The sequence below is a fragment of the Thermobia domestica genome, unplaced genomic scaffold (assembly GCF_964235325.1).
Source record: "Thermobia domestica unplaced genomic scaffold, izTheDome1.hap1.1 HAP1_SCAFFOLD_149, whole genome shotgun sequence".
In the NCBI taxonomy this organism is placed as follows: domain Eukaryota; kingdom Metazoa; phylum Arthropoda; class Insecta; order Zygentoma; family Lepismatidae; genus Thermobia; species Thermobia domestica.
This window is the reverse complement of record NW_027655897.1, coordinates 348,577-361,263: the sequence shown is the minus strand read 5'-3', so window position 1 is coordinate 361,263 and position 12,687 is coordinate 348,577. Positions and strand designations below refer to the sequence as shown.

Genomic DNA, 12,687 nt, shown 5'->3' with positions numbered 1-12,687 from the left:
TGCAGATGTGTTTTTCTTCTTTTAAATATAATAAGACTTGTTACCAAGTGTTTAAAAAAGCAACATTGATTGAAATACTTAATGATACAATATTTCGAAACCTTGTATTAATGTGACCACATGCTTGTTTGTCATTTAGCTCTCTATACGTAATGGAGCATTTAAATACGTTAAAGAATCTTTCCATATGTAAAAGAATGCTCAAAGTTAAGAAATAGAACATAATTATCGCCTGAGTACTAAAATAAAAGTCAAAGTAGAACAGAAACAGCGTTTGTAATGGATATGAATGTCATAATTATCTTGAGATCCGTTATACATCGCTAGAAGCTTAGTTCTAGAAGTCCTTGTGTTAGCTCATTGGTAAGCTGTCGGATTTCAAATCGTAAGGTTGTGAGTTCGAATCCCATCTGGGTCAATACTTTTTTTAAAATTATATTTTCCGCAATGCATGAAAAATTATATAAAATAATTACATTAAAATACATAAGTTGTTTATATATAACATAATAATTGCAGAACATAGTAATTATTATGTTTAAAATATAACATCTGAGATAATTTTCACAGTAGGTCGTTATTATATATGAGAATGTTAAATACAAGTTAGGAAAATCGTTTAATAGCAATAAATAAGTTATGTAGTGTATTTATTTGCAGCTATTTGTCATACAGATTTAACTTCTCAATATTCTCATTACAGTATGTTATTTATTTTCGTGAAATACAGTATATTCCTACGGATATAGAAAGTGTATAAACAGAGTATCCAAAGTCGTATCCTGCTTCAAGACATAACTTTTCCCGATCCCCTTAACGTCACGGGAAGAAACACAAATTCTCTTTAGAACGGAATGTCGTTACTTCGAGTCTCATTCGAATACGTTGAATATGCTTTTGTGTATTCATCTCTCTCTCTCTCTCTCTCTCTCTCGCTTTGTTTATGTGTGTGTGTGTGTTGCGGAATATCCCAAGTTGAATACAACATTTGCAAAGTATATGAGCATCATTGTCATCGAATACCAGAAATTGAAAGTCATGTTTCTTCAGGTTAGGTTTGCGTGTTCATGTTAGCTCATTGGTAGAGTACGGACTTGCCACTGAAGAGGTCTTGAGTTCAAAGCCTACAGCTAATTATCATTCTTTTGTTAGTAAGATTGCACAGAAATCGGATACAAGGAGTGGTTTACTTCTAGAAATATTTTCAGAAGCGTTTAGGTAGCCCTGAAAAGGGCTGTTTTCGGGAGTTAAGGCAGGGACATTAATATTGTGTCCAAGACCCTTCTGAATTTATTACACGCTCCATTCTTCTGGGCATGGAATCTATTACATGGGTGACAAATCTATCTCCTTCCCCTACCTCCAGCCATGCTTCGGAAACAAGATGCCACAGGTCATCCTGAGTTCTTTGTGGATCTGCCTCAGGCCAACTTTCCCTTAGAGTACGCTTCACTTCTGCTCACATATTTTCCATGAGATTGAGGTCTGCTCCACGAGGCGGCCAGTCGAATAAATCAATCTCAGGGTGCCCTGCGAACCATTCCTGAACCACACGGGAATTATGTATTGGCGACTGGTATTGCTGGAACTGAGTTACACCATCAGGCTGAAATACTCGTACAGATGGCACCATGATATTACTGATAATGTCTAAGTACTGACCATTGTCCAGATGTCCTTCAATTCTATGAAGCTGTCCTGCTCCGCGACTGGAAATCCAACCCCAACATAAAATAGATACATGGCCTCTGCAATTGCAAGCAGCCACATATCCATGGTCATATCGGGTGCCTCTCGGACGATACACAAAACGGCGTCCCTCCTTTGATGTTGTGAATATGGATTCATCTGAGAAAACTACGTTTTCCCAATTGAGACCCACATTCGCCTGTGCAAACGCGAGACGGTAAATTTTGTGGTCGTCTGAGAGTTTTTCCTTCTCGGCAGCAACACGGCCACGTAACCCAGCATGACGAAGCCTTCGCAGAGCTGTATGCTTACTACCAGGAAAGAGAGAAGCTTCCCTTATCTGTCTAGACGTCCTTAGTGGGTCTAACCGGGCTTCGTTTACTAATCTCGCATCTTGGGCTTCGGTTGACACATGCGGACGACCAGGAGATCGTAAATTACCAGTCTGACCTGTAGCACCATATTTCCGAATCCATTGCCTTCCTGTAGAGGCCGGGACACCTACTCGCCTGCTAGCTGCAGTTGCAGAATAACCTTCCAACTCCCATAAAGTAATTACTGCTGTACGTCTATCCATAGTTACCAATGTTCTGAGCTGTGAGAAGAAAGCAATAGGTAAAAGCTAGTACCTGACGTGTGATTGGTTACTTGCACGACACGCCTATTGTGGGGAACAGCGTTGCCAGATCTAGCATAATTTGCATGTCTCTAGCACCTAGCATCTTGCTTTTAGCATCCTGCCCAAATCTAGCACAATTTCAGCAAGTTATCAAAAAGCCGTAAAACCTGGAGAAGTTGGTCGTGGGAAGAAAAAGAACGGCAGAAATGTATCCTCTTCTATTGATTCATACACTCGGTAAACCATACAGGCAGTCTTATTTTCCTAAGTAAGTTCGGAACGGCTTTGGGCTTTTTTTTTTTTGTGGCTCCACAAAGGGTTTTCTAATCCTTTAACTCCGAGGCATGGGCGGAGCTAGGGGGGCCATTCTCCCCCCAACTTTTTGACTTCACCATCTTTACTTCTGACTTCATGATCATATTTATTCCTGAAATGACAGCTCCGAGACCGACCAAAAATCTGCCCCCTCCCCCAGCAGACGATTCCCAATTCCGCTTATGCTGCGAAGTAATTTTCTTTCAAAATATGTAAACAAAAACTTTGCATTCATTTATACGATATATACGCCATTGAGTTTGGCAACGACTGCAGTAATTTAGTTGAGTTAAAATTTTGGTGCGTGAAGTATTGAGTTCTATCCATGCATTCTTGCTCTCTGTGTATTTTAAGTTACGTTATCGTATCTCAACTTTGTTTTTTTTTAAACTCCTGAATTAGTAATTATGAGGATCTAGCATAATTTGACCGAATCTAGCATAAGTTCGATCAGGTTTTGGAATAATTCCGAGCTGTGAGTCTGGCAACGCTGGTGGCGAACGACTTGGTCAACGACTCGCGAAAGAAATCTGAAAATGGTGGTGCGCCGTAATAATAATAATAAAAACAGTTTTTATAAAGGAATATTAATACATACGAAAAGCTGTTTAAAGAATGAATTGTTATACTGACTTTACACGTATAAAAACATATACCATATACCAAACAGATTGAGCGATATCATTATAGCTGTTTTGAGACGAACACTTTCGAAGTCCAACTTCGGGTGTCTTCGGAAAACAGTAAACTAAAGCTGCTGGTTCGAACCTCCAAAGCCAACCTTAGTAATCGGGAAAAGATGTACAGATATGTTTTTCCTTCTGTTAAATATAATAAGACATGTTGAAATGGTATTAAGTGTAGAAAAAAGTAACATTGATTGAAATACTTAATGATACAATATTTCGAGACTATGTATTCACACTCTCGTTTCGTCATTGTGATCTCCATACGGAAAAGAGCATTTACGTATGAGCTCAGTTATATTTCAGAAGCAGCTTCCGAAAAGCGGTCATGTTAGCTCAGTGGTACACCACCGAGCGTTTAAATCGTGAGTTCGATACCCGTTCAGGTGAGATTCCTTTATGATATTCTACTTTCCTCAATGCATGAAAATTATGTAAAATAGTTACATTACAATTCATCAGTTGTATATATATTTTCATATCATCAGTTGTATATATCAGTTGAATATATATATATTCATATCATTTCACGACATAAGTAATTCTTATCTTTAAAATATAACATCTGAGGTATTCACAGAACGTCGGTGTGTTATGTGTGAATATTGAATACAAATTTAAAAAAACGTGTAATAGCAATAAATAAGTTATGTAATATATTTATTTGCAGCTACTTTCATCGCAGATAACTTCTCAATATTCGCATTACAGCATTTAGGTAGAGCATATCGAAAATCGGATCGTGGTTCAAGACAAAAAACTAGCTAGCCCCAAACTGTCACGTAAGAAATTCACGAATCGCAAAAGTAAAGTGAAGAGATTGAGAGCGGTAATTCCTTAATCGCTCTCTCTCAACTCTCTCTTATCTGCATTTATACATATAAAAGTGTATGTATGTATGTTCCATCATAACTCATGTATACCTAGAGCAGGGTTTCTCAACCTGGGAGTCGCGGCCCCAAGGGGATCGCGAAGATAGGCGGAAGAGATAAATATAGTTAGAATCTAATACCAGAAATTATTTTTAAATATTATTTTTAATTTTGTTCTGATAGGCATACTTTTATTTTTTATACACACTGTAAAGAACAATAAAAAATAAGTCTACTGAACATTTTCAAAGGGTGTAGAATTCGTGTTACTATTCGGTTCAAAGTCTCTTGTCGTCGCGAATTCTGTCGAGAAATTTGAAGCTTAAAATATACAAAACGATAATCATGCCTGTTGTTCTGTATGGTTGCGAAACATGGTCGCTTACTCTGAGGGAAGAACATAAACTGAAAGTATTTGAGAACAAGATCCTTAGACGAATATTCGGACCCAAGAGGAACGGGAATGGGGAATGGTGGAAACTTCATAACGAGGAACTACATAATTTATACGGTTACCCAACATTGTTAGGGTCGTCAAGTCTAGGAGGCTTAGGTGGGCAGGTCAGGTAGCTAGAATGGAAGAAAGTAGAAACGCTTTCAAAGTCTTGACGGGAAGACCAAACGGAAAACGACCATTAGGAAGACCTAGGGGCAGATGGGAGGACAATATTAAGATGGATCTCGCTGAGATAAGAATACAAAGTAGAAACTGGATCCAATTGGCTAAGGATAGAAGTCAGTGTAGAGCTTTTGTGAACGCGGCATTGAACCTCCGGGTTCCATAGGCCATAGAGTTAGTTAGTTAGTAGAGTTGTTTAAAAATGAATTTAAATCAAAGAGGTATGATATAAAACTAATGAGAACTGTATATAGAAATACTAGAAAAATACACATGAAACAAAACCTGCACATTGAAATACAATTAAAATTAAAACCTAATGAGATACCGAAGCATGGTGTAATTTCACTAGTGCAGCAATGCCCGGTTCAATCTTCATGACGAATATTATCAAGCCATTTTCAACTGATAAGCGATTTCTTATCTTTGTTTTAATGTTTACCATAAAAAAAAAAAAAAACTTTCGCACAAGTACGATATAGCAAATGGAATTATTACTTTTAAAGCAGCAATCCCCAGACCAGGATATTCTTCTCTCCTCATCAAGCAGAACTTGTCCAAGTCTTCGTTACAGAAAACCAGTTGCAAAGACTTGTCGCATGATCATTCTATTATTTGGTCAAGAAGTTGTGGGCTTAGATCGGATACGTTAATGGCCTCTTCAATGAAGGAGTTTAACATTCATCTTGAACCAGCACCTTCGTCGTTGGGAATATAGATATTACAGTTACTGTATCCACTGTCAGTGCCGGGCGCCGAAAAGAGGGGCCACACATTTCGGAGGAAGTGTGTTACTCAAGTTAGGAAAGTGCATGTGCACATGTGTAAAATAGAAGGAAAAACGTAATAAAATGTAGGAAAGGTAGGGTTTATTTTGAAAATGTTATTGAGCTTCGTGCCAACCATGGTGGCGCTTCGTAGCTAGTCTGTCGACGTCACTCATATATACGGTGACATCGTACTATACTCTCGCCCCGGGCAATGATTTTCCATGGCACTGTTCACTATAAACAAAAAAATGGATTCTACTATTATAGAAATAGGTATGTTAAAAATCCCACACAAGCTTATTATAAAACAAATTATAAAAGGGTCGCTGGCAAGAGCGTGTGATAAAAGGGGATCGTGATAGGAATTAGATTGAGAACCACTGGCCTAGAGTAATTTTAACCACATTTCTTATAGTTTCAAAAAGAGTGCTGTCGGGTTACCTATGGTGAATGGGAGGGGGATACATATAAAAGATTGCTAGAAAATGATCGATATTAGATTCATAGTTTTCGGGGTCGCTTAGATAAATAGTGAGACTTTCAATTTCGCTTAACTCCGATTAAGCTCTCATTAGTAGGGATGGGCATGAACGACTTTTCTTTGAAACTCGACTCGACTCGAAACAGACATCTTTGAGGTCTACTCTTGGACTCGGCGCGAAAAATATCTTCCAACTCGACTCGGATTAGAGTCAAGTCGAACCAAAACGAGCCAAATCCTGTGTGTAGTCCTACCTAGACAATACATAGACAATAATTATTCTATCATCAATTATACTACTGTTACTACAAATAATAATAATAATAATAATAATAATAATAATAATATTATTATGACAACACCGTGTACAAACATGAACGATAGATGGTTAGTAAAGGAATACTAAAAGCTAGTTGACTGCCGACGTCGGTAGTCATGAAGTTTACAAGGCAAGGACATCGTTCATTACCCTAAACTGTAAGCGTCGGTGGACTACAGATGGTCAACTATTAACCTCTCGCCAGAAATTGGTGGCCCCGCAGCGACGATCCATGACGGCCCAAGTTCCATTTTGAAAACTTTACTACCAGCGGCAGAGACGCGATGAAACGCCAACGAACCACAAAATTACTCTCCCAAAATATGTTAAAATGCCTATATGTGTGATTTGTTTATATTTAGGTAAAACAAAAAAACACAAAACAAATACCCCGGGGTGGACGCGAACTATCAATATTACGATTACTAGGCACGTGTTCTTCTGACTTCCCCACGGAAACGATCATAAAAAGCTTGGTTGTTGAAGGATAAATCATTGACGTCTTAATTTAGCCAATCAGACAAACCCCTACATCTCGAGTTCTAGGAGGTCATACCGTGAACCGTTTCAGATTTATTGCTTTCTGGTGGAGTACTATCCATGCGCAAAATTTGAGCATAATAGCCGACATGCATCTTCGGTGCCTCTTATCTTTAGTACAATTTTAACCAGAGATGGTGTGGGTCAATGAAAATTTGATCCACGACCCACCATGACCCACTATGACCCAAATAACCCATTGGCCCACTCTGACCCATCAACCATCGTGATCCACTCTGACCCACCACCAACTATGAACCACTCTGAACCATTGCGACCAACTCCGACCCACCAAAACCCATCGACATCAACTCTGACCGATGACCCACGTCCTCCTCTCCATTGACTAAAGAGATTACACTTGTAATAAAACAAGACTGTGAAATTATCACTTATCGGAGTTTGAATTTCTACCGTCATTGGCTCAAGCACCTCTTTGTTACAATACTGGTGGGTCTGACCTTTACGATATATAATGGCAAAGTGTTTATCATCTTCCGAATTAAAATGAATTTAAATTTATCATATGTAATTATTTCTTTGTTGCCTTACAGACACATTTCAGTAGAAAATAGGGTGAAATTTAAAAGTTTCGAATCAAGGAAAAGTAGACCAACGTAAAAAAAAAAAAAAAAAAAAAAAAAGAGAGAGAAACTAATTTTCTATATAATTAAGCATGCCGTACTAATTGAAAATGCCCATGTAATTAAGTTTAGAATACAAATTTTATGGCCATTTTTCTCTAACTTTATGGCTTGATTGCCTTATGCTCGGAACGCTCCATTAAACACCAGCTTCAGCAATTATAAATAGAAAGCAGTGGGTATAAAATTCAATAAGAACTTTAGTTTGCATTACTCAATTTTTTTCTCAACTAATATCAATCGTTTTCGATTATTTTTACAAATCAACCCACTACCAATTTCCAATATATAGAAAATGCACCCCCGTCCCCCCGCTCATAAAAGACAATTTAAAAAAATGCCAGGGCATATTCTCTTTATTTTTAATAAAGAGTTATATGCTGAATTTCAGCTCTCAGTTGAACGGCTTGTGAGATACTAAATTTTTCGCAAAAATTCGGACTTCTACTCCCCCTAAGGATATGTATTATAATGAAAGTGACACGCGTATGACAACTTCCCAGTTGGGATTGGAGCCTGATTATATACCAAACGTCAATTCATTTGACTTTGCAATTTGACCGTGATGATTACGCAGACATAGTTACTTTCAATTTTTTATGATACATATCCTTATTTCATATGTTACAGATGATTCAAAAATATTTTTTCAAGCAGTTAGCTCCTCTAGAATCTCACAGGCTGCATCCCAAAATCCAACTCCTACTATCCTATGACAATCCAAAAGTGACTGAACTTTTTTTATTAGGAACAAATGACAAAAGAAAAATGGAGATCTTGAAAGTAAAATGTAGAAAAGCTCGGTGCCCCCAATAACTCCATATTTCTCCGCCCCTTCATTCCGAACTTAAAAATAAAACTTAATTCGAATATGGTTAATTAGTGAATTTATTACAGTTAAATTCCACTCACTACATGCTACAGCTACAACTATGTAAGAAAAAATAACAACTGTGAAACATGTTCTGAATTACTATTACATTTCTTACGCTATTATTAAACATATTAGAATAGTAAAAGAGGATTGTTCGTGAAATAGTATATTTGCTCATGATTTTTAACTTTTTCATACGGAAAAAATTAAAATATTATTCAAGTTTTAAAATTTGCACTCTGCAAATATGTTGCCCTCTAGGCAATGGGACTAATGTGGACTAATGGGAAATGCTGCACTGTTAGCGGCGCTGAAAACTTACGATTCGATTCTAATATCGGTTGATTTCGATATCTTTATGTCGCTACCACCCTGGGTGCTAATGGGAGCTTAATTGGACTTGAATTGAAAGTAGAGCTATTCACCTAAGCGACCACGAAACTATGGATTCAATAATAATATCGACCCGTTTCTAGCATTTTTGATATGTATCCCGACAGTACTCTTTTTCCAGACTGTAAGAAATATAGTTAAAATTGCTCTAGATATATCAGAATTATGTTGAAACACACACATAAATCCACTTTTATATTCTGTATAAATAGAGAGAGAGTGAGCGAGCGAGCGAGCGAGAGAGGGCGACTCAAGGCATCACAACTTCCACATTGCAAAAGCATATATCAGGAATTGAATTGAAAATATATGTAAAGACTTTCTGCTGTGGCATGCTTCATAAGGACAATTCCAGTCTGCTCACGTGACCTTTGGGGTTCATGAATTTTTTTGCGAGCGTTCCGACTTTGGATTCTCTGTTTATACCCTCTGTTTATGCATCGAATAACTTTTCAAGAACATAAATGACATTCTATATTATGAATGTTGAGAATTACTCTCTATATGACAAATAGCTGCAAATAAATACACTACATGATTTATTTATTGCTATTGAACGAGTTTCTTATCTTGTATTTACATCCTCATGTATAATACCGACCTACTGTGAAAATTATCTCAGATGTTATATTTTAAACATAATAATTACTATGTTCTGCAATTATTATGTTATATATAAACAACTTATGTATTTTAATGTAATTATTTTATATAATTTTTCATGCATTGCGGAAAATATAATTTTAAAAAAAGTATTGACCCAGATGGGATTCGAACTCACAACCTTACGATTTGAAATCCGACAGCTTACCAATGAGCTAACACAAGGACTTCTAGAACTAAGCTTCTAGCGATGTATAACGGATCTCAAGATAATTATGACATTCATATCCATTACAAACGCTGTTTCTGTTCTACTTTGACTTTTATTTTAGTACTCAGGCGATAATTATGTTCTATTTCTTAACTTTGAGCATTCTTTTACATATGGAAAGATTCTTTAACGTATTTAAATGCTCCATTACGTATAGAGAGCTAAATGACAAACAAGCATGTGGTCACATTAATACAAGGTTTCGAAATATTGTATCATTAAGTATTTCAATCAATGTTGCTTTTTTAAACACTTGGTAACAAGTCTTATTATATTTAAAAGAAGAAAAACACATCTGCAAACTTTTTCCCGATTGCAAAGGCTGGCGTGGAGGTTCGAACCTGGCTTACTTTTTCCCGAAGATACCCGAAGCTGGACTTAGAAAATTTTTGCCTCAAAACACCAATAAAGAATGCGCTCAACCTTTTTGAGACAAGGTGTACATTTCACATTGATATTGAGAAAATGTTTCCTTGCCTCTTGGTGACAGAATTTTTTGATTGACTTAAAAACTGCTCTATCCTTTGTATATAATTTATGAACATTGTGGGATGGTAAACACAAAATTTCAGTTCTATGCTTCTCTCAAAATTTGATTGATTCAGACAGCCGTTATTTGCTTTCGCGAATATGGAAATGCCATTTGCAGATGTAACGGACAGGTGGCGAAATAGGATCCGAAGTATACAAACATTGTGTCTTATTCACATGCAAACGTTTCAATAAATATATGCACTCACACAGCTTTGACATCTTATTTGCTATGTACGCAACATTATATTAGCCCAAGAAAATAGATAATGCAAATCATCTTGCTAAGAAAATATTCATATTCCCGACAAATGTTGAGTAATGTGAGAATAGTAAGATCACCACTCTTTTATATGAACAACAAACTCAAAACTGAACAGAAGCTTATCTGACAATTCTGCGCACAGTAAATCCATGGTGTTTTCCTTGTTTTGACTGAAATAGCCCCGATCTCCTCTTATGATGCTTTCAAATGCAAATTTAACTCCATAATGTAAAGAAACACTAATTTCAAATTTCTTCTAATATTAATTTACTTGTTACCATTAAAATTTCTTTCATTTCCTTTAGATTAAGTGGTGCCTCTCCTTTTCTTGGTGAAGACAAGCAAGAAACATATTCTAACATTGTGGCAGGGATTTATAGTTTTGATGAAGAATTTTTTAACCAGACGTCTGATCTCGCCAAAGATTTTATAGCACAACTTTTTATAAAGGATCCACGGTAAGTTATCTTCTTATAATCTTATAAGAGAATATGTATATGTGCAGTTGTCTATTTTAATGTTAAAGTTCAGAGTTTATTGTTTTTTGAATTTTAGAATTTTTTCTTAGTAACGAGACTATGTATGAGACGTGGATCTACAGTTTAAAGTGGAATCCGAAGCACCGTAGTGCTTAAATACTCTTCCATTGGAAGTCGAACTCGCGTGCTAGTCACTAGACCAGCAGTATAAGGGTGGGGAGAAGCTCCGACAACAATTATCTTTTTAACTTTCCTTCACTCATGTTTTGTCCAAGTATGACATTCCCAACAGGGACAAAATAATCATAACTTTTTTAAAGATTAAATTAAATGAAATTAGATACAAACATATGGATTTAATAACTTTCTGAATAACTTTTGAAAAATTAAACTAAGGGTTTTATAACTATGTAGGAAAAATGTATTTTAAAGTGCTTGGCAACAGTGACAAACTTGGGTGTTTGGAAAACAAGTACACGTACAGTATGTTTCTATAGAGTTGAATTATGTTTATTTCAAGTTTAGTGTATATACTTCCAATGGTACAGAAACTATTTGAAAAATATATTTAAGGTGCCAATACTGACGAAATTGGTACTTGGGGTTCAAAGTAAAATGCAGTAAACCTCTTTGAGATCAAGGTCTAACAATGTACCAAAGAAAAACGTGATTAGTACAGGCCTTTAAGCATAATGCGCGAATATATATATATATATATATATATATATATATATATATATATCGTACCATTCAGTTTTACTCGTAGATCTAGAGATTTACATTTTATACCCTTGTCGTGTGTAGATTGTTTCTCGTAAGATAATTTGGGGCCGCGGTGGCTCAGTGGTAGAGCGTTCACCTCTGGTGCTTAGGGTCCCGGGTTCGATCCCAGCCCTCGCCAAGTGAACTTTGTGGTGGACAAACACCGTGTGCGTGGGTTTTCTCGGGGTTCTCCCGTTTCCTCCCACTTTCTTCATTCCACCATTTCATTCATCACTCATCATCACCGTCTCCTTTAACTTAACCGGCATAACCGTGGGACGTAAAACTCACAGATTTCATTTCGTAAGATAATTTTATACCCTTGTTTTCCGTACATTTTCATTCTCAAACTCAGATTTGAGTAGTTGCTCCCTGCCCTCCCCAAATGACACCTCTGGTTTGAAATTTGGTATTAATTAAAGAGACCGAACATATGTTTCAGCGTTCTCAGAAATTCCGCTTCTGAAAGTGGGAAAGGAGAGTAATTTCTATAATATGCAAATTTCTGGTATTATGTTTATTACACTATTCCTCCTTGCAAAGAAGGGCAAACTTCTGCCACTTTTAACAATGAAAGCTTACTATTAACAATTGGCATTATTAATATATACTACACTTTTAAGAATACAGCAGCATACAAGGAGGCACAAGCTGTTATTACTGGTAGAACTCTCAACTCTGGTGCAAAGTTTCTGGTTCGATCTCAGGTTGTCCCGAGTGTGTGGTGGACATCATCTTGCCCTGGGTTTTCTCATTTTTCCGCTTCCTTCCACATTCTTATTCTATAATCATTCACTTTTATCAATCACCCGTCTCTTTTGGTGTACAGGGTATAACGTAAAACTAGAAATTTCATTTCAGTAACACACAATAAAAATAAAATTAAGGGATACAAGCCTGGTGATATTTAACTAATACTATCTGTGTCCCCACACAGCTCCGTCCCTTGTGGGAT

The 12,687-nt window shown here is 36.6% G+C and overlaps 1 protein-coding gene across 4 annotated transcripts in view; it reads left to right on the top strand.

The window, feature by feature from the left end:
• Window positions 1-12,687, top strand: part of LOC145676400 (death-associated protein kinase 1-like) — a 397,918-nt gene that overhangs the window by 132,826 nt on the left and 252,405 nt on the right. For all 4 annotated transcript variants that reach the window (XM_081747256.1, XM_081747257.1, XM_081747255.1 and 1 more), the window contains exon 6: window positions 10,797-10,949. In XM_081747256.1, coding sequence (XP_081603382.1) covers window positions 10,797-10,949 — 153 coding nt within the window. The remainder of the gene's footprint in view (window positions 1-10,796; window positions 10,950-12,687) is intronic.